Below are 25924 nucleotides of genomic sequence, written 5' to 3'. Positions count from 1 at the left end.
AAATCCCAGAAATTCCTTGTCCTGCCAACACAGAATAATGTGAAAGAAACATCTTTAAATTTGTAAAATGAGTACTTTTTTTCTCATTTTTGAACTGAGGTTGTAGTAGAGTATTTTGTATTTGAGCCAGTACCATTTAAGGCTTTGTCTCTGTTATCACTTTCTCTTATTATTTATCTCAAAAATGCCAAAGTAGTCAGGCAGAGTCTCCCTTATTTCCCTCTATTATTTCTTCTGTCTCCAAATTATGTTAGCCATCTTCAAAATCAAGAGGGCTATTTGGAAAACCACAACTCTCATTACTTATTAGCTTTATAGCTTTTCTTTAAAATAAATCTGTCTGGCTGGGCACAGTGGCTCATGCCTATAATCCCAGCACTTTGGGAGGCTGAGGCCAGAGGATCACTTGAGCCTAGGAGTTTGAGACCAGCTGGGCAACATACAAAAATTAGCCAGGTATGGTGGTGCACACCTGTAGTCCGAGTCACTCAGGAGGCTGAGGTGGGAGGATCGTGTGAGCCCAGGAGGTGGAGGCTGCATTGAGCCATCATTGTGCCACTGTACTCCAGACTGGGAGACAGAGTGAGATCATATTTCACAAAAAAATTCAATCTATTCATCTTTTCACTCATCCAGCCAGCCACTTATTTTATATATGTATGTATATATGTATGTATGTATGTATGTATGTATTTTTGAGACAGGGTTTCACTCCTGTCACCCAGGCTGGTGTGCATTGGTGTGAGATACTGGCTCAACAGCAACCTCCACCTCCTGGACTCAAGCGATTCTTCTGCCCTAGCCTCCCCAATAGCTGGGACTACAGGTGCACACCACCTCGCCTGGCACTTACTTTAAAATGTCAGTCCTATCTCCCAAGTTTCAAGAAGGAAGACTCCACTGGGGATTCCTGTCAGGGTCCCCATTTCCTCTTCCCAGAGCACTTGTCAAGGTACAGCCCATGTGTTGTAGGAATAAAGGAATAGCGGCATCGACTAAAGGAATAGCAGCGTCGACTTGGGACTGAGTATTCTGTCAGCCTGAGGACCTGGGCTCTTCTTAAGATCAGAGAGCCGGGGACCACACCAGCAAGAGAAAGGAGGAAAGGCGCTCAGAGGATGTTGCCATATGAAGTAAGAAACCCAGATAACTTGGAGGGTGCTAAAGCGCTCTGGGCAGGCAGATGTCTGGCTCTTGGATAATTGTGAGATGTGAAACATTTATTTATTAGGCTTAGGTCTTTAAAACAACAAAAAGTTCCAGGAGAGCTATAATTTAGGGAAAGCCTTGTTTGTTTGTGGACTCTGGAGAATTGAGAAATTTATTATCAAATTCAAAACTTATACACTTGGGTGGGAATCTGTGTGGAATTAAATAGCTTTCTCTCCTGCTAAATAAAGTAACACATGCTCCCTGTAGAAGATTTGGAAAAATATGTACAAGTAAATGAAATTCCACTCATAGCCCATAGATAACAACTTACTATTTTGGTGACTGTATATCTGGTTTTAAAACAGACCATATATAGGAATATAAGAATAATATTTGGATGATTGGGATCGTATTATGCACCATTTCGTATCTTTAAAAAAACTTATGGTGAGTTTTCCCCTCATTCATTAAAAATAACCTGAAAACAGAGTTTTTGAATCATTGTGTAATATTTCCTTGTGAGCATGTCTTGTTGTTTATTTAATTATTTTCTGGGCCAGGCGCGGTGGCTCACGCCTGTAATCCCAACACTTTGGGAGTTCAAGGTGGGTGGATCACGAGGTCAGGAGATCGAAACCATCCTGGCCAACACGGTGAAACCCCGTCTCTGCTAAAAATACAAAAAATTAGCTGGGTGTGGTGGTGCACACCTGTAGTCCCAGCTATTCAGGAGGCTGAGGCAGGAGAATAGCTTGAACCTGGGAGGCGGAGGTTGTAGTGAGCTGAGATGGTGCCACTGCGTTCCAGCCGGGGGACAGAGCGAGACTCTGTCTCAAAAAAAAGAATCATTTTCTAACCATTGTGTTGTTCAGGACATTTCCAGTTGTTTGTTACTATAAATTCTATTGCAGATGCCATCTTTTTACTTTAATCTTTCTTTGCATCTTTGTTGATTGACTTGGATGGAATCCTAGAAGTCAAATCAAAGGGTATGAACATTTTTTGCTTTCTTCATATATATATATATAAACTAAATTGCTTTCCAGAAAGGTTCATACTCCTGTCCTGGGTGTATAAGAATCCTAGGAACATTTTTTAAGTAGACAACATCTGTTTTAAGCAGTGATCGTTCCCTTTCAGCCCCTCTAGTGCCTCTGCGTCCCATCTGGGCTATGTGCTATTTTCTCAGGGTCTGGGTCCCAGCTGTCTCTTGTATATTATGAGCCTGACAAAGTCATCCATTGCCTCAGTTCCTCAGGGTAATTTTTTTCTTGGCTCAAATCTCCACTGGTGGAATCTAAGGCATGGAAATGGGCAGTAGAGAGATATTTGGGGCTGCGATGCCTCCCAGTGCCCCCCATTTCATTCTCTGGCAGGCAGCCATTGACTCTTCCTTCTCATGAGCTGCTTCTAGTCAACTGGTGGGTGTTGGCCAGGAATCTCTCAGTTTAATTGCCATTTAACATGCTTTCTGCCACTGATTAATATACTCCATGCAAACTCACTTTCCCCGAGTTTCACTTTTATCATAAATACTTATTTTCATTTGCAGTACATATTTAAGAACTTATATTCTACTTAGAAACCTGGATCATATAAAACTTCCCACTTTTTGTTTTTCTTTTCATTAAAATACTTTTTTTTTTTTTTTTTTTTTGAGATGGAGTCTCACTCTGTCACCCAGGCTGGAGTGCTGTGGTGTGATCTTGGCTCACTGTAGCCTCCACTTCCAGGGCTCAAGCGATCCTCCTACCTCAGCCTCTTGAGTAGCTGGGACCACAGGCATGCACTACCATGCCCAGCTAATTTTGTCTTTTTGGTACAGATGAGGTTTTGCCATGTTGCCCAGCTGGTCTTCAATTCCTGGGCTCAAGCAATCCTCCCGCCTCGGCCTCCCAAAGTGCTGGGATTATAGGCGTGAGCCACCATGCCCGGCCTGAAATACATTTTAGAGGAGTTACGGGAATAATAGGAGGCTATGTCTTGGATTGGTTTGGGGTGTGTGTGTGAGAGAGAGAGAGAAGAGAGGGAGAGAGTGAGGGAGAGAGGGAGAGAAGGACAGGGAGGGAGACAGAAAGAGAGGAATTCTGTACACACATACTCTTGATTTGCTTTTAACAAAGTCCAGGAAGGTAGGTGAAATAGGAAACAAACATTTAAAAAATGTTCAACCTCACTAGACGTCATTATGTATTTGAAACTACCAATAGTTTAAAATAATGAGAACGTTCAACATATGTAAGATTATAGTGATGGTAACAATACATTGCTGGTTGCAACACAGATGAAATCTTTTTAGAAAGCAGTTTTGTAAAAGGACTCAAGAATTACAAAAGATCATAGCCTGTGATCTCGTTGTGTTATTACTTGGAATTTATGCTCTTTCCATGTAAAAGAAGAAATAAAGCATGAAAATACAAATTTTAGCCTTATTTATAACAGTGAAAAATTGGATACAACCTCCAGTTTAATCGTAGAGAAAAGGTTATGTAAATTATAGTAAAACCAGTCCGTTAATGTTATGCAACCATTAGAAACAATGATCATAAAGACTATATAGCAACATGGAAAATGCTCATGACATCATCTTAAGTTTTAAAAAGGCCAATTATATGGATAGGGACATGAAAAAGCATGTAAATGTGAAAGTTGTTGGCTGGAGTGATTGTTAAAGTAATTCCAGCCTTGTTATATTATGATTTTTGCACTAAACCCAGAAAACACGAGGGAGGTTTGGCTAGGGAAGATGGGGTGCTGAGTGGGTTGGATAGAGGCCCCTTCTCTTACAAATACCCTGTGTGCTTTGTTAGCTGTGTGTTGTGAAGGCCAGGAAGCTACTTGCCAGATAGTTTCATTATGGTATGAGAGCCAAGGTGAAGGGACCATCTAGAGAGAGGGGTATCTAGAGCTCTAACCCAGCATCAATACTTTCTGTCTTTTTTTTTTTTTTTTGAGATGGAGTCTCGCTCTGTCACCCAGGCTGGAGTACAGTGGCCATGATCTCAGCTCATTGCAACCTCCACCTCCCAGGTTCAAGCAATTCTCCTGCCTTAGTCTCTCGAGTAGCTGGGATTACAGGTGTGCACCACCATGCCTGGCTAATTTTTGTATTTTCAGTGGAGACAGGGTTTCACCATGTTGGCCATGCTGGTTTTGAACTCCTGAACTCAAGTGCTCCACCTGCTTCGGCCTCCCAAAATGCTGGGATTACAGGTGTGAGCCACCGTGCCCGGCCCCAGCATGAACGCTTTCCATGTTGTCCCGGGAGATGAGGGCTGGGTATTGTTAGGATTCCCACAGACTTACCTGGGAACTCCTGGGATAAACCACACTAGGTCACCCTCCACCCAATATTTTCACACTGGGGAACTCAGGGCAAGATGAAAGTTAAGGCTGGGTGTGGTGGCTCATGCCTGTAATCCCAGTGCTTTGGGAGGCTTGAGGTGGGAGGATTGCCTGGGTCTAAGAGTTTGAAAACAGCTTGGGCAACACAGGGAGATCCCATCTCTACAAAGAATTAAAAAATTAGCCCTCCATGGTGGTGTGCACCTGTAGTCCCAGCTACTGGGGAGGCTGAGGCAGGAGGATTGCTTGAGCCCAGGAGTGGGAGGCTGCAGTAAGCTACGATTACACCCCTGCACTCCAACCTGGGCAAAAGAGTGCGACCAGGTCTCTAAAAAATAAAAACATAAAATGAAATTTAAGATAAGTGATTTTGACCGGGCGTGGTGGCTTATGCCTGTCATCCCAGCACTTGGGGAGGCCGAGGCTGGTGGATCACCTGAGGTCAGGAGTTCAAGACCAGCCTGGCCAACATGGTGAAACCCGTCTCTACTAAAAATACAAAAATTAGCCAGATGTGGTGGCACAGGCCTGTAATCCCGGCTACTCTGGATGCTGAGGCAGGAGAATGAATCTCCTGAACCCAGTAGGTGGAGGTTGAAGTGTGCTGAGATGGCTCCACTGCACTCCAGCCTGGGCGACAAGAGCAAAACTCTGTCTCAAAAAACAAAACAAACAAACAAAAACCCCAACTATGTAACTGGCAGAGTGTTGTGAGAGTTTGAAAAGACATTTTGAAGCTTTGCTTTGGTGTTGGCTGAGGATTTGGGGGTGATCACATATATATGTACCCCAAGTTGTTCCCCATCTAAGTACCAATTACTACTGGCACTCCCTTTTCTCCCCTCACTGGCTCATAGCTAGAATAGTAGAAGCTATGGATGAGGTGGCAAAGTTAACTTCCACACAGGCCTCTGTGAAGAAGAGAAAGAGCCAGAGAAGATTTGGAAGATGATGGTGACATGGCTGAAGAGGCGAGGACAGGGGATTTGGGGGCCTGGGGCAGCTCTGTGGACCCAATCTTAGCAGCTGTTGAGACAAGGAATGTACAAATGGGATCAGAATGAACCATCAGAGGATTAGGGCTCAGGACCTGAGTTCACGTTGTGTGCAGCATCTGAGCGTGCCGCTGCTGCGTGGGGCAGCTAGTTAGAGCCACATTTCTGTGTGATGCTCCGTTCTCCTGCAGCTGGTCCTTCCCCCCACCTCCCACATTCCTGATGAGCTCTGTGACTCAGCTGCTTCTCAGGACATCTAGCAGCTGTTTTTTTCTAGGGATAGAACCACAGTCAGGAGGTGTTGTAACCTGAATGCTTATCTTCCCCTTGGGTCCGTGAGGGCCCTCTCCCACCGTGACGCCCCTGAAACAAAATTGGACTTTTGGAGCGTGCCTTCTTTAGCCCCTGACTTCAGAAAAAGACAGGCGCGACCAGGCACGGTGGCTCATGCCTGTAATCCCAGCACTTTGGGAGGCTGAGGCGGGTGGCTCACCTGACGTCAGGATTTCGAGACCAGCCTGGCCAACATAGCGAAACCCTGTCTCTACTAAAAATACAAAAATTAGCTGGGTGTGGTGACGTGCACCTGTATTCCCAGCTACTTGGGAGGCTGAGGTAGGACAATCGCTTGAACCTGGGAGGCAGAGGTTGCAGTGAGCCGAGATTGCCCCACTGTACTCCAGCCTGGGCGACAGAGCGAGTCTCCATCTAAGAAAAAAAAAAAAAAAAAAAAAGAAAAGAAAGAAAAAGACAGGCATGATGAATCCTGCAGGCTTAAAAGGAGAAATTTGAAAGCCAGTGTTCAGTTGGACACCATGCTTAGCGACTGGGCCCAGGACAGTTAGCTTTACTCTTCCACAGCAGCTCGTGTGTTTTCTCTGGGAGATGCCTCAGGAGTAGCGATAGTCCTTGCAGCCCCTGCAGATCTGTCTGTGACTGGTTGGGCATCAAGGCGGTTTGCCTGATTTTCCTGGGGGGCTGGCGATCACCAGCATCCTGACCAGGCAGCTCTGCACCCTTCCCGGAATGCTGATCCAACCCTTCTGGTGGGACTACTGTTCCCCCGTCACCCAGGGAGCCGCGGCTTCTCTCCAGGATATGCTCCCCTGCCCCAGCCAGCGTCAGACCGCTCCCCTTGCTGCCTTTGACCTAGTGTCTGCTGGGAGACTTCACGATCCTCCTGTGGCATCTGTTTCTCATTACTGACTTGTACCCATCTCTCTCCTGTTTCTGAACTCAAACTGGCTCTGTTGTGAAACTGGAGCTGGGGCGGAAGCTTTGTTCGAGGATGCACTGGGTCTGTCCGCAGGTGCCGTAATGGAAGGGATGCTGCTTTGGGCAGGGGTGTGCCTCCCCCGGCCCCTGCTGTGCTGCAACATATCCTTCTCTGCTGTATTTCTGAAACCTCCTCTGTCCACGGTTGGTCCTTCTCACTGCCTCTTTTACTGCAGCTCCTCTGACTTCTTCCTTAGCTGTGCTGTTTCACCTCTGCCCTGTTTTTCGCCTGCCTTGCTCTTTGTTCCCTCTCCTTTCGCAGTGAGTAGCTGTGGGATTCCCCGACGCATCTGCCTGATGTCTGTGTCTCCAGTCCCCCTCACCTCACCTGGATCAAGGGATTCACCGGTCACTGAATCCCTTGTGTTGGTGGGGGGCATTTGTTCCTAGGGGCTGCCTCTCAGCACTGGCCCTTGTGGGGTTGGGAGGGAACACACCACGCCACCAATCGCCATCCTTACTATTAGCCTGGTCTGAATCCGCCTGATGTCAGCCTGTGCTGTGGGAGGGTATCTCCCTCTGGGCCTGCAGTACTAGGGCTGTTGGGTCTCTGTAGCTCACCTGCTGACCCAGCGTCCCCTTGTGGGGGATGGCCTGAGGCAGCCATCTCACAACTTTGTGTGGCTGTGGACAGAGGGCTTGGGCCACCAGGAGCTTCACTCTGTTGGAGTCTCTCAGGGCTCAGCAGTGGTGGGGTCTGACCTTGAAAGTCTGAAGGTCATGTGGTGCTTTGGGACCCTGGTGGGACCCCTTGTCCCATGTCGGCACTGGGTGTGTATTTCAATTGGGTGTCTCTGCTCATTGAAAGGAGCCAGGCTTTGTTGGGGAGCAGAATAGAGCTCCCACCCTTCCCTTTGGCTCTCAGAGAGGCCTAAGAAAATTGCAACAAGAACAGAGGCTGGCTGGCTTGAAGGTGTGGCTCATCCCACGTTACCAGAGAGACTATTCTGGAGTCAGGGATAGTGCTCATGGGCTGGGACTTTCTTCTTCTTTCTTCTCCTTTTTCTTCTTTCTTCCTTTCTTCTTCTTCTGACAGGGTCTCACTCTGTCATCCAGGCTGGAGGGCAGTGGCGCTCTCATAGTTCCCTGCAGCCTCAAATTCCTGAGCTCAAGCGATTCTCCTACCTCAGCCTCCTGAGCAGCTGGGACTACAGGCACGCCACCATGCCTGGCTAATTTTTTAATTTTTTTGTGGAGACGAGGTCTCGCTGTGTTGCCCAGGTTGGTCTCAAACTCCTGGCCTCAAGCGATCCTCCCACCTTGGCCTCCCAAAGTGCTGGGATTACAGTTGTGAGCCACTGCACCCAGCCTGGGACTTTGTTCTGATGCCTCATTCTTTCCATTATAAGGGGCTTTATGGGTAACCGTGTTAGGCTGCTCAGGCCATCATAACCAAGGACCACAGTCTGGATGGCTTAAAAAACAGAAGTTCATTTTCTCACAGATCTGGAGGCTGAAAGTCCAACGTCAAGGTGTTAACAGGGTTGGTTTCTTCTGAGGGCCGTGAGGAAAAGATCTGTCCAGGGCCTGCGCCTTGGCTTGTGGATGGCTGTCACCTCCCTGTGTCTTCACAGGGTCTTTCCTCTTCTTATAGAGACATCAGTCATAGTGGATTAGGGCCCATGCTAATGACATCATGCTAACTCAGTCACCCCTTTAAAGACCCTGTCTCCAAATACAGCCACATTTTGAAGGCCTTGGGGTTAGGACTTCAACATACGAATTTTGAGAGGACATGATTCACCCCATAACAGTGACAGTGGAGTGATGTAAGATGCTGGGCCGGGGCTGTGACCCTACCGCAAGACCCCAGAAACCCCTTGCATTTTATTTTTATTTATTTATTTATTTATTTATTTTTGAGACGGAGTCTCGCTCTGCCGCCCAGGCTGGAGTGCAGTGGCCGGATCTCAGCTCACTGCAAGCTCCGCCTCCCGGGTTCACGCCATTCTCCTGCCTCAGCCTCCCGAGTAGTTGGGACTACAGGCGCCCGCCACCGCGCCCGGCTAGTTTTTTGTATTTTTTAGTAGAGACGGGGTTTCACCGTGTTAGCCAGGATGGTCTCGATCTCCTGACCTCGTGATCCGCCCGTCTCGGCCACCCAAAGTGCTGGGATTACAGGCTTGAGCCACCGCGCCCGGCCACCCCTTGCATTTTAATCTCTTGGTATCTTCATGGAGCTGGAGAGGCTGTCCTTTGTGACTTAATTCCTGGCAGAAATTTAGAAAAATTTTTTTATGTTTAACTTTTGTGGATACATAGTAGGTGTATATATTTATGGGGTACCTGAGATGTTTTGATACAGGCTTGCAGCATGTAACAGTCACTTCATGGAAGACGGGGTATTCATCCCCTCAAGCATTTATCCTTTGTGTTACAAACTGTTCAGTTATACTATTTTATTTTATTTAGACAGAGTTTCACTCTTGTTGCCCAGGCTGGAGTACAATGGCGCGATCTTGGCTCACTGCAACCTCCACCTCCTGGGTTCAAGAGATTCTCCTACCTCAGCCTCTCGAGTAGCTGAGATTACAGGCATGCGCCACCACAACTGGCTAATGTTTTGTATTTTTAGTAGAGACGGAGTTTCACCATGTTGGCCAGGCTGGTCTTGAACTCCTGACCTCAATTGATCCACCCAAATCCCAAAGTGCTGGGATTACTGGCATGAGCCACCACTCCCAGCCTCTTTTAATTATTTTAAAATGTACAATTAAATTATTATTGACTATAGTTACCCTGTTGTACTATCAAATAGTAGGTCTTACTCATTCTTTCTAACTATTTTTTGTACCCATTAACCATCCCCACTTCCCCCCAGCCCCTCACTACCCTTCCGAGCCTCTGGTAACCACCCTTCTACTCTCTATCTCCATGAGTTCAATTGATTTGATTTTTAGATCCCATAAGTGAGTGATGTCTGTCTTTCTGTGGCTGGCTAATTTCACACTTAACATAATGATCCCCAGTTCCATCCATGTTGTTGCAAATGATAGGATCTTATTCTTCTTTATGGCTGAATAGTACTCCATTGTGTATATATGCCACATTTTCTTTATCCAGTTATCTGTTGACGGTCCCCAAGCTGCTTCCACATCTTGGCGATTGAGAACAGAGCTGCAACAAACATAGGAGTGCAGATATACCTCTTCAACAGACTGATTTCCTTTTTTTGGGTGTATACCCAGCAGTGGGATTGCTGGATCTTATGGTAGATCTATTTTTAGTTTTTTGAGGAACCTCCAAACTGTTCTCCGTAGTGGTTGTACTAATTTATATTCCCACCAACACCATACGAGGATTCCCTTTTCTCCACTTCCTCACCAGCATCTGTTGTTCCCTGTCTTTTGGATAAAAGCCATTTTAACTGGGGTGAGGTGATATCCCATTGCAGTTTTGATTTGCATTTCTCTGATGATCAGTGATGTCAAGTACCTTTTCATGTGCCTGTTTGCCATTTGTATGTGTTTTTCTTGAGAAATGTCTATTCAAATCTTTTGTCCATTTTAAAGTCAGATTATTATATTTTTTTTCCTATAGAGTTGTTTGAGCTCTTTATATATTCTAGTTATTAGTCCCTTGTCAGATGGGTAATTTGCCGATTTTTCTCCCATTCTGTGGGTTTTCACTTCACTTTGTTGGTTGTTTCCCTTGCCGTGCAGAAGCTTTTTAACTTGATGTGATCCCGCCTGTCCATATTTGCTTTGGTTGCCCGTGCTTGTGGGGTATTGTTCAAGAGCCTGGCAGAATTTTATTCAGATGTTTGAATTGGAGCTTACATCCTTTCTGAGATCATTTCTTCCATGTATGAAATTGAGTTGCAAGCCACTTTACAAGGTTTTGTGCAGAGCGACGATAATAGCTACTGTTCAGGAAGTGCTTACTGTATAACTAGCACTTAATTCTCAGCCCAAGCCTTATGAGGTGCACTATTATTAACCCCGTTTTACAGATGCAGAAGCTGAGGCACACGAAGGTTAAATAATTGGTGGTCATACAATTAACAAGTATCCAGAACTGGAATTTGAATGCAGGCCCCTGATCTAAAGTTTGAGCTTTGTAAAGTGCCCAGTGCTATCCTGGGCACATAGAGCCTTGGAAAAGTGAGTTGAATACGTGTAAATGGATTTTTAGGGGTGCTTAACATTGGGAGAGGTTTCCAGGGTCTGGAGTGGAACATTTGGTGCCCCCACAGAAGGAAGTTGGTGAGAGAGTCTCAGCCCAACTTCCTGGAAAGATTCCTGCAGGTCCTGAGGCAGAGCTGCTTCATCTTCCTTCTCATCAGCACCTCCCTCCTGTGCGCAGGGTGATGAGAGCAGAGCCCAGGAATGCCTTATGTGGATCGGCAGAACCGAATCTGTGGGTTTCTGGACATCGAGGAGCATGAGAACAGCGGCAAGTTTCTGCGGAGGTACTTCATTCTGGACACCCAGGCTAACTGCCTCCTCTGGTATATGGACAACCCCCAGGTGAGAGGGTCAGTGGGAAGGGGCGGGGCGACTTGGGTGCCCCTCACTGCTCGGGAGGAATGCGCACGGAGTTAGCCTCCAGGCCTAGGCTCATGAGCAACACAACCTGCTCATCAGCAGGGAGGGGACAACCCCACAACACACACACACACACACAAACACATTCACGTGCACACACACCACACACACCCCATACACACCACACACATGCACACACACGCACCTCATACACACACACCACACACACACCCCATACACACCACACAGACACACGCACACTCACCTCATACACACATCACACACACACCCCATACACACCACACAGACGCACACGCACCTCATACACACACACCACACACCCCATACACACCACACACACACGCACCTCATACACACACACCACACACACCCCATACACACCAGACACACGCACACGCACCTCACACACACATACCACACATACCCCATACACACCACATGGACACATGCACACTTACCTCATACACACATGTCACACACACACCCCATACACACCACACACACGCACCACATACACACACCACATACACCCCACACACCACACAGACACACATGCACACACACCTCATACACACATACCACACACACACCCCATACCACACACACATGCACACACACGCACCTCACACACCACACACACACCAGACACCATACGTGTACACACACACACCATATACACACCACACGGACACACACACATACCCCTCATACACATACCACACACACACACGACACACACCGTACATACACACCACACACCAGACACACCATACACATATGCACACACACCCCATATACACACACCACACATACACCACACACCACACACACACATGCACACATACCCCATACATACACACCACACACACACACAACCCATAAACACACACCAGACACATACCATACACACATACACACACATGCACACACCCCCCCATACACACACAACCCATAAACACACACCACACATCATACACACGCCCACACATGCACACATACCCCATACACACACTGCACACACATACACAACCCATACACACACCACACACACACCCTATAGACACCATACACACATGTACACACCATATACACACCACACGGACACTCACACATACCCCACACACATACACACATGACACACACCATACACACCACACACCAGACACACCATACACACATGCACACACACCCCATATACACACACCACACACACACCACACACCATACACACACATGCACACGCACCCCATACATACACACCGCACACACACACAACCCATAAACACACACCAGACACACATCATACACACGCCCACACATGCACACATACCCCATACACACACACCACACACACATACGCAAACCATACACACACCACACACACACACAGAGACACACAGACCATACACACACCCCCATACGCACACCCCCACACACACCACACACGCCACACATGCATGTACCTCATACACAGACACACACATGCACACACACAGACACACATCATACACACATACACGCACATACCATACACACCCACCCCCCCCACACACACACAAAACCATCTCAGATCTTAGTTTGGAGAGACGGATGCTCTCCTGACCCTGGCATCTGGTGTCTGCTCTCACACCAGCCAGGATCTGCCAGTGAGATCCAAGTCCTGGATCCAGGCTCCAAGGCATGGCTTGCTTTCTGTCACTTCTCTCCAGGGCTGTGGCCTCTGGCTGCTCCTGCTCTTCCAGTCTGGGGGCCCCACCCCAGCAGAGAATGTGACCTGGTTCCCTGAGCTGGACACATGTTGGATTTCTTTGGTCTCCTGACTCAGGAAATCCTAGAATCCTGGATTGGAGGTGCCTTTGGCGGTCACCCAGTTTTGTTTACTCGTGGTCTAGGTGAGAAGAGAGCCTCAGACACTGCACTGGATGTAGGCAGGAACATGGTCAGAATTAGGTGACTTGCTGAGCATCTTGTGGAGGTCAAGCACAAAGATGGAGGCCACCTACCTTTGACTGCTATGTCTGGGAGTCCCTGGAGTCACCACTGCTCTGGGAACAAGTTGCTTCACCCTGATTTGGGATCTCAAGGCTTTTCTTATTCTGGCCCTGAGTGCTGTTAGCTCTTTCCTTCCCCTACCCTTGAGTGATTTGGTAGAATGAACCTGCAAACGCTGACATGGCCTCTGAACAGCAAGGTCACAGGTCATGGCTGTGTTGGGATGAAGAAGGGTGTGGGGTCTGGAATTTGGCTCTAGTTCTGAGGTTTGGGAAGAGGAAATTCTGAATGTCCCTGGGATGGAGTTATGCTTTAAGATGCCATGTAGAAAACGAGTTATGTGACTCTCTAGGCCACTATCCAGGGACTAATCATCTAGTGGTCTTGGGCATTTGTCTTCAAGATTTGATGGCCAAGAGAAAAACAGTATCGATGCGGAAAACATACTCAGAAAGTAAGCTGCTGCTAATTGCCTTCTCCAGGAAGGATTAACCCTAAGTAGAACTGAGCCCTGTGTGGCACCCTGCAGCCCTGAGAAACCTGTTGCTTACTTTCATTTGAAGTGCCTACTATTCAGAATGAACCCTTCCTCGGCACACTGTGACACCTTCAACTCAGCCTGGAATGCTGCTGTTTGTCATGCAATGGGCCTGGTTTGCCTTCAGACCCTGCGATACCATTTTCCCTTCCTTTGCTCTTTTTTTTTTTCTTTTCTTTGAGACAGAGTCTTGTTCTGTCACCCAGGCTGGAGTGCAGTGGCACTATCTCGGCTCACTGAAACCTCTACCTCCCGGATTCAAGTGATTCTCCTGCCTCAGCCTCCTTAGTAGCTGGGATTACTGGCACGTACCACCATGCCCGACTAATTTTTTGGTACTTACTTATTTATTTATTTATTTATTTATTTTTTGAGACAGAGTCTCGCTTTGTTGCCCAGGCTGGAGTGCAGTGGTGCTATCTCGGCTCACTGCAAGCTCCGCCTCCCGAGTTCACGCCATTCTTCTGCCTCAGCCTCCCAAGTAGCTGGGACTACAGGCGCCCGCCACCATGCCCGGCTAATTTTTTGTACTTTTTTAGTAGAGATGGGGTTTCACTGTGTTAGCCAGGATGGTCTCCATCTCCTGACCTCGTGATCTGCCTTCCTCAGCCTTCCAAAGTGAGCCATTTTGTTATTTTTAGTAGAGACAGGGTTTTACTGTGTTGGCCAGGCTGGTCTTGAACGCCTGACCTCAAGTGATCTGCCTGCTTTGACCTCCCAAAGTGCTGAGATTACAGGCGTGAGCCACTACGCCTAGCTTTTTTTGTTTTTTTTTCAATTTGAGATCTTACTCTGTTGCCCAGGCTGGAGTGCAGTGATGCAATCATAGCTCAAACTCCTGGGCTCAAGTGATCCTCCCACCTCAGCCTCCCACGTAGCTGGGACTGCAGATGGGTGCCACCACACTGGGCTAATTATTTTTATTTTTTGTACAGATGGAGGGTCTCACTTTATTGACCAGGCTGGTCTCGAACTCCTGGTTTCTTTTTTTTTTTTCTTTTCTTTTGAGACAGAGTTTCGCTTTTGTCACTCAGTCTGGAGTGCAGTGGTGCAATCTGGGCTCACTGCAACCTCCATCTCCGGGTTCCTCCTGAGTAGCTGGAATCACAGGCACGTGCCACCATGCCTGGCCAATTTTTGTATTTTTTTTTTTTTTGAAATAGAGTTTTGCTCTTGTTGCCCACGCTGGAGTGCAATGGTACGATCTCAGCTCACTGCAACCTCTGCCTCCCAAGTTCAAGTGATTCTCCTGTCTCAGCCTCTTGAGTAGCTGGGATTGCAGGCGCTCGCTGCTACGCCCAACTAATTTTTGTATTTTTAGTAGAGATGGGGTTTCATCATATTGGTCAGGCTGGTCTCAAACTCCTGACCTCAGGTGATCCACCTGCCTCATCCTCCCAGAGTGCTGGGATTACAGGCATGAGCCACCACGCCTGGCCTGAACTCTTGGTTTCAAGCGATGCTCCTGCTTTGGCCAGAGTTAAGTCTTTGTTGCCAGTAGACTTGGCGTTGGGCACACCAGAGATGAACCCTGAGTGACTTATGGGTCTTCACATTCTCTCTGCATTCTCCTTTGTGTACTTCCTCCCACTCACCTGCTGTGTTAGCGCAAGTCATTCGAATGGATTTTTGTTTTGATTTACCTGCTTCACGCCATGCTTCCCCACTAGGGCTGTGCTTTACCCAAATTGACTTGCTTGGGGAATCCTATCTGGCTGTTGCCAGCTGCTCCCTGAAGAGTTGGATCTTTCTTCATACCCTGGATCACAGACTGAGAGTGATGAAGGAGAAGGGGTTGCCATTTTCCTTTGCTGACACCCATAAGGGAAAGAGGTGGCATGTCATATGGAAAGTTCTCAGGCTGGGGAGATAAGAGATCAAGGTTGCAATCGTGGCTCTGCCACTAAGTTGATTTACATCCTAGGCAAGTCATTTATCCTGTGGAGTATGGGCACTCTAGGTGGTCCTTTCACCACCACACCTGGCTAATTTTTATATTTTTAGTAGAGATGGGGTTTCACCATGTTGGTCAGGCTGGTCTCGAACTCCTGACCTTGAATGATCCCACCGCCTTGGCCTCCCAAAGTGCTGGGATTACAGGCATGAGCTACTGTGCCCAGCCTCTAGGGGATCCTTAATGTGCCTTTTATCCCTTCATTTCCTGAGAATAGAAGGAGATCCTGGAGTTCAACAGCATTATTAACACATATTTACTAAATTTATTCAATGTGCCAGATGCTGATCTAAATACTGTGGCTACATCAGTGAACAGGACAGTCTTTGCCTTCATAGAGTTTATATTGTCTTCGGGGAAATAGACAATTGGGGTGGGGAGAGCTGGGGGCTCCCTTTGTAGAGAAGGTGTCACTAGATCCAGATGTTGAAGAGTGTGTGAGGTTCATTTTTGCTATACATTATTCATGTTTGCAGAGTATTTTGTGGGTTTTCACTTACTTTTTAAAATTTTTATTTATTTATTTTTTAAAGACAGAGTCTCACTCTGTTGCTGAGGATCCAGTGCAGTGGCATGATCTCAGCTCACTGCAACCTCCGCCTCCCAGCTGCAAGAAATTCTCATGCCTCAGCCTCCCCAGTAGCTGGGTTTACAGGGCCTGCGCCACCATGCCCAGCTAGTTTTTGTATTTTATTAGAGATGGGGTGTCACTACGTTGGCTAGGCTGGTCTCGAACTCCTGACGTCAGGTAATCCACCCACCTTGGCATCCAAAGTGCTGGGTTACAGGTGTGAGCCACTATGCCCGGCCCGGTTTTCATTTCCAAGATGTCCTTTGATTGTTATACCCACTCTGCCCCAAACAGAGATGAAGAGAAGGAGGGTGTTCTAAGTTGGGGAAACAGCAGTCATTGTGGGGCAGAGGTGAGCTCGCTTGGTTGGAGGGGCATTTAAGGTCGTCAGCGTCCCCAGAAGAAGACCCTGAGACTAGGAGTCAGGCGCTGAGACAAGATCTGTCAGGAAGTTCTTTATTGAGGAAATGTTCCCACGGGGACTATGAAGAGAGCTGGGGAAGGAGGACAGGGAAGGGAGGAGGCCAGCTCAGGTGGAGGGTGTGAACTCGGGTGGAAGTCTGAGCAAGGGATGGTTTCACTGTGGGCCTGCAGGAGCGCTGGGGTGAGTCATTCCTCAGTTTTGTCTCAGGGAGCTGGGCTCTCGTGTGCCTGCACCGGGCAGTAACTGGCTCCAGCTCTGCACATGTGGGCAGAACGGCTTCCAGCAGCCCAGAGGCAGTTCTCTGAAGCAGAGCTGTGGATGCAGGCCATGGAAGGCACAGCCAAATGGCAAAAAGAGATGGAGGGAATTTGGGAGGCCAGTGGCAATGTCTGCTAGATGGGCATATGGTAGGGGCGTGTTGGGGATCAGAACACACAGGGCCAGGTGCATTCTTGAATGTCTGGCAGAATTTAGAATCAGTGTGATTAAGTAACGAATCAAGGCTTCTCATACAGGCAGTGGTGACTCTAAACTGATATAGAACAAAAACCCATTAGCTAAAAAGGACCCATCTAAATGGAAAGTCTCAGTATTAATGATTATGGACACTAATTTGGCTAATGCATTTAAAAATCAATATGTTGACATATCAAGCAAACATTTTTTTAAATTATAGTAAGGATATTCAGCATGAGCTCTACCCTTTTAACAAAAGTTTAAATGCGTGATACCATATTGTTGACTGTAGGCATGACGTTACACAGCCAGTCTCCCCACTCTAGAACTTCTTCATCTTGCATGCAATCAGATAATTCTTAAACAGAAACAAATGCTGGCTTGATTTTCCTTAAAATATTACTACAATATTATGACACTAGCACTTGTATTTGAATTTCACATTGGTTCCCATCATGACAGAGGAGATGAAATTCCTTAGGGCCACCCTACTCTAGTACAACAATCTGCAGAGTAACTATGTTTTAGTTGCAGAGTATTGCTTATAGTCCCCCCGCTTTCTAATGTCCATTTGGCTAAGTAATTGCAAGACTAAATTATATGGCCCTGAACAAAGAGTAAACAGAAGCGCGAAAAACAATATTGCACTAGATTGCTGGTCTTGTCAAATTTACTCTGTCAAATGTGTTTTTTCCGCTTTTTCCAAAAAATACGTAGATGCTTTTACTTTCCAAAGGCCACAATACGACTCATGGATCATCAAATAACCAAAAAGACTGTATTGCTCTTGGTAACCCTGGGATGCCGATGAAAGCCCTTTGCTTTTATTTAATTTTTTAAAATAAACTGAAAGCAGTCCTTTCCATTGATGGGGTGAAGAGTGTTAGCAGTGTTGGTAACAAGATGGATATTTGGTGCATTTTAGTAGAAAGCATACAAAGGTATGGGAGGAGTTTATAATAACACATAATGTGTAATGGACAATACTGTTGTCTTAAAGGCTACATGAAAATTGGCGCTTTTAAAAAATATATGTGAGACTTTCCTAAGCAAATTTTGGCCGAAAGCCAGGAATAATTTTTGCATTGTATGCTTCAACCTGTCAGAATGCCAAAAACCAGGAAATAACGTTCTTTAAAAATTGGGGAACAGATGCATGTGGTGCAAAATTTGAACTGTAGGAATGCAGAGTTACTGACAAATTTCTCCCTCCCACTTCTGTCCTCTCGGCAGGGGGGCAGCCAGTCTTGACAGTTTCTTGTGTCTGTCTGGAGATAATCTCTGCCCATGAGACTATCTCTTAAGATCATGATAACTTTCAGATCTTCAGCAATTGTTTGGGCAAAGTGTCTTAAATTCATGGATTTTGTGTGACTGGTATCTTAACTACCCACATAGACATGTGATTTCCAGAAGTCAGTAGAATTGCTGATGTGCTTTTGTCTATAGTGTGTTAGAGTAAGAACGCAGAATCCTTTGGTTAAAAAAAAAACCTCAAAAGAAGATTATAAGTGACAAATCTGTACTTTTACCAAATGCAAATTTTGCTAAGGGTAAAATTATTATTAAAGAGTACTTTTTTTTTTTTTTTTTTAAAGAGACAGGGTTCTTACTCCGTCTCCGAGACTGGAGTGTAGTGGTGCAATCATAGCTCACTGCTGGATTTGACTGGGCCTGGTCAAAACATGTTTAGAATTAAAATTATATGTGGGCTTTTTGAGAGCTTAATGTAAAACAAAAAAGTGCAATTTTGCTTTATGTGTTTTCTGTAGCCATCGTGTTTTTTAAATACTTTGTGTCTTTATAACAGGATGTAGTTTGTCTAAATTTTAAAAAATTAAAAATAAGCCAGGCGCGGTGGCTCACACCTATAATCCCAGCACTCTGGGAGGCCAAGGCAGGCGGATCACCCGAGGTCAGGAGTTCGAGACCAGCCTGGTCAACATGGCAAAACCCTGTCTCTACTAAAAGTACAAAAATTAGCAGGGCATGGTGGCAAGCTACTCAGGAGACTGAGGCAGGAGAATCGCTTGAACCGGGGAGGCAGAGGTTACAGTGAGCTGAGATCATGCCACTGCACTCCAGCCTGGGTAACAAGAGCGAGACTCCATCTCAAAAAGCAAACAAACAAACCAACAAAAACTAAGCAGCACATTGAAAGAATTGTGTTAAGAGTTAGCACTACGCAGTAGTAAAGTCCAAGCAGCTAAACAGATAGAAGCTATGAAACTTAGCAGAGGTTAAATAACTATTGCAAAACCATAGTAATGACTATTCTCAGTTTTCTCAAAACTTCTCTTTGGTGTGTTGTTGTTAGATTTTGCTTTACATTTTAACCTTCAGCATTTGTTCAATATATTTATTATATACATCTCTTTCTATATTTATACATCTAGTTATGTACCAAAGAATGGTATGGCCAGACATGGTGGCTCATGTCTGTAATCCCAGCCCTTTGGGAGGCTGAGGTGGGAGGATCACTTGAGGTCAGGAATTTGAGACCAGCCTGGGCAATGTAGGAAGACCCCATCTCTAAAATAAAATAAAATAAAATAAAATAAATAAAATAAAATAAAATAAAATATCAATCGTGGTGGTGTATGCCTGTAGTCCCAGGTACTTGGGAGGCTGAGGTGGGAGGATCACTTGAGCTCAGGAGTTAGAGGCTGTGATCAGGACGGAGTACTCCAGCCTGAATTACAGAGCAAGATCCTGTCTGAAAAAAAGTCATTTTATTAATTTATTATCTAAATTGTGTCTCTAAGGCAAAGGAGGTTATTGCATGTTTGGGAGAGGGGTTCATATTAGATTTTGCTTCAGAGACCAGTTTTATTAGTTATATCAATTGAGCACAGGGCAACATGATGAATATATTCCTTAAGGAAACATCCATTTTTTGAGCCTCCTGTCATCATCCACAATATATGGTAATGATATCAGTGATCTCCACCTGTGACATTGTTGTTATGAAGAGTAAATAATGTATGTGAAAATGCTTTGATGAGTTTTAAAGTGCTACAGATGTTATCTGTTAAGAAAGTTTGTTCTGGCCAGGACATCGGGATGGATGGCGAGGTGGGGAGAGCTGGAGCTGGAGATGACAGCTGGGGATTTGTCACGGAGCTTCCTGATACGCCTGAGGTGGTGGGCATGGAGTTGGGTGGGGGGCAGGTTTAGAGGCCACATGGGGGAAGAATGTTTGAAAGTTTAGTATCTGGTTGACTGGGGAGAGGAGGTGGGATTACTGACAGAGATTGGGGAGGGGAGAGGGAAACCGATTAGAAGGTGGTGGGGAAATGACATTGAGTTTGAGGCTGGATTGAAGAAAGGGCTGATGGAGTTGGCTTATTGAGTTTACGGCTTTAGAACCATTTAAGTGGCCAGCAATCAGAGTTGAGACCCAGATGCACCCAGGAGATTATCTGAAGTCCAGGCCTCTGACCTGATCTTTTTTTTTTTTTTCCTTTTTGAGATGGAGTCCCACTCACTCTGTCACCCAGGCAGGAGTGCAATGGTGCGATCTTGGCTCACTGCAACTTCCGCCTCCCGAGTTCAAGTGATCCTCTTACCTCAGCCTCCTGGGTAACTGGGATTACAGGTGTGCACCACCACACCCGGCTAATTTTTGTATTTTTAGTAGATACAGGGTTTCACCGTGTTGGACAGGTTGGTCTCAAACTCCTGACCTCAAGTGATCCACCCGCCTTGGCCTCCCAAAGTGTTGAGATTGCAGGCATGAATCACCGCGTCCGGCCTGACCTGGTCTTTAAGTCTCTGTCACCAGAGTTGGAAGACGGAAATAAAGGGAATGGGGGGTGTGGCTGAGAGACTTAACACACAATGAAATTTATCCTGTCTAAAGCTGATGCCGGTGTCTGTCAACAAGAAATCGACATCCAAGTAATAGAATGAAAACATTAAGCCCACGCAGCAGAGGATGATATAGAATCGACTTCTCCTGAAGGGAAAGATTAAATACACAGTTTGAACTGGAGAATGGAGAGAGTAGCTATCAGCATGCCGTGTGTCCCTGTGTTAGCATCAGCCAGTGGACCTACAGGGCAGAGAGGAGGAGAGGTGTTTGGCATCAGAGCAGCAGGCAGAGCCACGGCCCAGGTCACCTGATGCCTGGGATTCGCTTGGCTCCCCTGCTTTGGTTGCTCATATCAGGGTGAGGGCTTTGGAATGTGGGGCAGCGACAGCTATGCTCCTCCTTCCCAATCCTGTCACACCGTTCTCCTACATTCAAATGTCTACCCCAAGCTATACCCCCTCTGTAGGCACATTCTTTTCTGTGAGTCTAGATGGTCGTGGCTTTTGGTGGCTGAGCTATGATTTTAGCTCACAAACAGCCATGTCAGCTCATGCTCTAGCTCTGGGATTACCAGGGACATCCCCTCCCTCCTTCTCCTGCTAGCTGCTTTTTACTGTCTGCTGGACGCTCCAGGGGCCTGTAAGAGAAGGTCAGATGGCACCAGCATCTCTCCTTCCTTCCCCCTTCCTGCTCTGAATCCCTGGTCTATTGGAGTTTGGCACCCAAGAGCCAGTTGGACAAGTTTCTGCCCTGCCCAGCTTGGGCAATGACACTGGGCCTCTTTTGGTGTAACCCTGCTGGTCCTGCTCTTGTATTTACCTTTCGTTGATAATCAGCTCTTAGATAATGTCTCATGGGAGATGGCAGGGCCCAAAGGAAAGTGCATGGGATTTGGGAATCAGAAAGGGTTGTGCTTGAATACTGGCTCCCCTGCTTGCTGCCTGTGTGACCTAGGGCAGGTTCCTTCAGCAACCTCATGCTTAGTTTCTTCATCTGTGAAATGGGATTGTTAGGATTAGGTGACCACATGTGAAGATGCCTAGCAGCATGCCTGGCACATCATAATTTCTAAATATATGTCAGTTTCCTTCTTTCTTTCTCAGGCTGTTTCTTTGCCAAAGCACCAGATTGATGTTAGGAGTTTGAGCTGTGTCTTCATTTGGCTCCCTAAGGAAGTCACTTCCCCCAGTTGAGCCTTAGAGGACTCATGTGTGGTGAATGAAGAGGTATGCACAGAACCTTTGAGTGCTGACATGCTGTGAGTTTATGGATCAATAGTTGGGTCTTCTGGTCATTTCTGTGTTCTTTGTGACTCTCACTGGAAGAGGGGGAAGGGAGTAGAAGTCACATGGGTAAAAATTTCTCCTTCAACAAGAAATACTGCTGTTGCTAGAAAAAGGATTAACGTGGGAGGTGTGCCACATCCCTGTATGGACACCTCAGCTGCTTCCTTGGTGACGGAGAAGAATAAGCCATATATTTTCCCCTCCTAGGGAGCTGGCTCCTTCAAGGACCTTAGTGGCAGAAGAACTCTTGAGCAAAAAGGAAGGTACTGGCATTGTCTTCATAAAACCACATTTATTTATTTATTTATTTATTTATTTATTTTTGAGATAAATAGTCTGGCTATTTTTGAGATAAGGAGTCTGGCTCTGCCGGCCGGGCTGGAGTGCAGTGGCATGATCTCGGCTCATTGCAACCTTCACCTCCTGGTCTCAATCAGTTTTCGTGCCTCAGCCTCCCAAGTAGCTGGGATTACAAGCACATGCCACTATGCCTGGCTAATTTTTTATACTTTTAGTAGAGATGGGGTTTCACCATGTTGGCCAGGCTGGTCTCGAATTCCTGACTTCGGGTGATCCCCCTGCCTCAGCCTCCCAAAAAGTGCTGGGATTACAGGCGTGAGCCACCGCGCCCAGCCTAAAACCACCTGTCTTTTAACAGGAACCTGCCCTGTGCCCTCTGTGGTTTCTCAAAATTTAGAAGTCCAACAAGTGTACAGACCACTCCTGACTGGTAGACATCCTCATGTGGGATCACTGCCAGCCAGACACGGCACGGCACAGCATGGGAATCTCCATTCCCTCTTCCTCTCTGTCTCCTACCTTTACTCCCTCCTCTCTGTTGGCTGCTGGTGCAGCAGCCACGGTAACTCTGTGGGCTACTGGCTGGCGTGGCCTTTTCTCTTACCAGCTGCTGTGTCTCTGGGCCAGAGTTAGCAGGACCAGCTGGTGCCTGCAGCCATGACCTCCAACCTGGAGGCACATGGAATCCCTTGGGAGCTCTGGAAACAGGCAGGTGCCTGGGCCCTATCCCAGACCAGTTCAAACCCTGAGGATGAAGCATGGGTCTTAGTTTGTTTAGAAATCTCCCAAGGTAGCCAGGAGACATGGTGACTCATGCCTGTAATCCCAGTACTTTGGGAGGCCAAGGCGGGTGGATCACCTGATGTCAGGAGTTCGAGATCAGCCTGGCCAATATGGTGAAACCCCATCTCTACTAAAAATACGTAAATTAGCCGGGCGTGTTTGGTGCATGCCTGTAATCCCAGCTACTTGGGAGACTGAGGCACAAGAGTTGCTTGAACCTGGGAGGTGGAGGTTGCAGTGAGCCGAGATCATGCCACTGCATATCCAACCTGGGCAACGGAGTCATCTCAAAATAAATAAATAAAGATATCTCCCGAGGTGATTCACATAAGCAGCCCTCCAGAACTTCATTCCCCCCACCCACTGGCTGCACTTTGTATCTGCTCAGATGCCTTCATCTCGATGCTTCCTGTCCCTCTCGCTATGACCTATTCTTCCACTCTGCCCCTACATTTTTGACCCCCTTTTCATTGGGGTTCAGTCCTTTCCTGCCTCTTCTACCTGATCCTGATTCCTGTCCCACAGAGGCCTTGCCTAGGTCGTGAGAACTGCAAACTGAAGTGACCCCCAAATTGGAACCTGGGAGATGTCACAAGGAAACGCTATTTGCCAGTGGTGGGCAGAGCTGCATTGGTCTTCCAATACCTGATGAACTCGGTGGGCTTGTATGGACTGGTTGGGAACTTCACCACCGTGCACATATGTTTTCATTTAAAAATTAAGGCGTTCCCTCTGTAAAGCAGTAAGATTCTACTCATGACCTTCGTGTGCTTCTGTCCAGTAGGAAGAGACCTAAACTCTCAGAAAAGCATACTCCAAATACAGAGTCCACGGCTAGATTTTGTCCTGTTGACCGGCTGTTCATAAACTTGGGCCTGTTTAGGGATCACGTGGGAGCATTTTTAAAATGTCCATGTTCTGACCACATTCCATTTAATTCTCATTCAGTGTTCTGTGGGGGAAGCTTGAGCATGGGTTTTTTTTTTTTTAAATCTCTGTTTTCTTTTTAATAAATAGAGTCAGGACCTTGCTGTGTTACTCAGGCTGGAGTGCAGTGACACGATCATAGCTCACCGCAGCTGGCTAATTTCTTTATTTTACTTTTTGTAGAGACAGAGTCTTGCTATGTTGCCCAGGCTGGTCTCGAACCCTTAGCCTCAAGTGATCCTCCCACCTCAGCCTCCCCAAGTGTTGGGATTTCAGGTGTGCGCCATTGCACCTGGCCATTCTTGGGGTGTTGAAAACAAGCTCTCCAGGAAATTCTGGTGTGCATGAAAGTTGGAGAAGGATTTGTGTGCCTAAATCCAGAGAGAGGGGAGGTCAGGGCAGGCTGGAGTCAGTTCAGGCTTCGGGGAGGCGAGTCTTGAGTTTATCCTTTTCCTAGAGGAGTCTGAACTATGGCCAGGGAAGATGGGGGACAGCTTGAGTGGACTCCCCTCCCCAGCTCTGATCCCCTGCCCCTCCCTAGGTGCTGTTTCTTGGCCTTCCTGCCCTGACACCTGGCTGCCCAGGCCCTCAGCTCAGGCATCCCCACTCTGTCTTCCTTGATCAGAAAGCACCTTCCTGGGGCTGCTGATGTGTCACCCTGGCAGTCAGCTGTCACCGTTCATCTATGTCCAGTCACTGGAGTGGACACTGAGTGTCACTTTGGATCAAGCTTCAAGGATCCTGGGGCTGTTTTCTCCCATGTCTCCCATTTCCCCTGGATGGGGAGGAAGGTGGGAGGGAGGCAGCATCAGACATGCGTCAGATTTTCCTGGCTTCTCCTGGTGTAGAGGACGTACAGTTGAGCCCAGGAGCAGACTGTGGGTGGGGTGTGGGTGAAGGGGTGAGGACCCCTGCCCTTCCCCCTGGGGTCCCTGGGCCTGGAGAGCAGCTGCGGCTTCTTTCTCTCTGAATAGGGAGAGCTGCCAGGGAGGCCGGGACAGAGGGTGGAGCAGCCCCCGAGGGGTAGAGGAGATGAAGTAGTTGAAACCTGATCAGCTCATAGTTGTCGTTCCATGTGGGTTAGCGTCTGAATGGTTCCCCAAATCCCACTTCATCACTCATAATTCAGGCTAGGACTCCTGAGGCCGCTGGGCTGTGGTTTGGGGTGAGGAGAGTGTGTTGTGCAACAGCGGCCCTGAGACTTGGCATTTGCATCTTGTAATCAGTGCTGTGGGAGGGGGATCGGGACTCCAATAGGAAGGGGTGGGCCCTCTCGTGTCTTTCCATGGAATTCTCCCCATCACCCTATGAAACAGGGTTTAGCATCTCCGTTGTATGGGTAAAGAGACTTGCCTATGGTTACAGAGCATTAATATCACAGTTAGAATTCCAACAGCTCAAGCTTTTAAAATTACCCCATGCCACTTCCAGGGCACTGCATCGAAAGTCAGCTTTGGTTTAGGCTTTGCCACCAATTAGGTGACCTTGGACAAATCCCCTCACTCACAAGCCACTTTCGTAAACTGCAAAATGGGGTCAGGGTGTGGACCCTTAGTCCCCAGCAGAGTCCCGCGGTTCTTGTGTCCCTGGAGCCCATTGGTCTC

The 25924-nt window shown here is 47.1% G+C and overlaps 1 protein-coding gene across 5 annotated transcripts in view; it reads left to right on the top strand.

Moving 5' to 3' along the window:
* The window catches only part of LOC105476559 (pleckstrin homology domain containing A2), an 89310-nt gene that overhangs the window by 23826 nt on the left and 39560 nt on the right, over positions 1-25924 (top strand). For all 5 annotated transcript variants that reach the window (XM_011732596.3, XM_011732599.3, XM_011732594.3 and 2 more), the window contains exon 2: positions 11073-11236. In XM_011732596.3, the coding sequence (XP_011730898.1) occupies positions 11096-11236 (141 nt within the window). In that variant the 5' untranslated portion in view covers positions 11073-11095. The remainder of the gene's footprint in view (positions 1-11072; positions 11237-25924) is intronic.

This window comes from Macaca nemestrina, chromosome 8 (assembly GCF_043159975.1).
Source record: "Macaca nemestrina isolate mMacNem1 chromosome 8, mMacNem.hap1, whole genome shotgun sequence".
NCBI classification, from domain to species: domain Eukaryota; kingdom Metazoa; phylum Chordata; class Mammalia; order Primates; family Cercopithecidae; genus Macaca; species Macaca nemestrina.
Note: the sequence above shows the minus strand (reverse complement) of the source record. Positions and strands in the feature narration are given on the sequence as shown.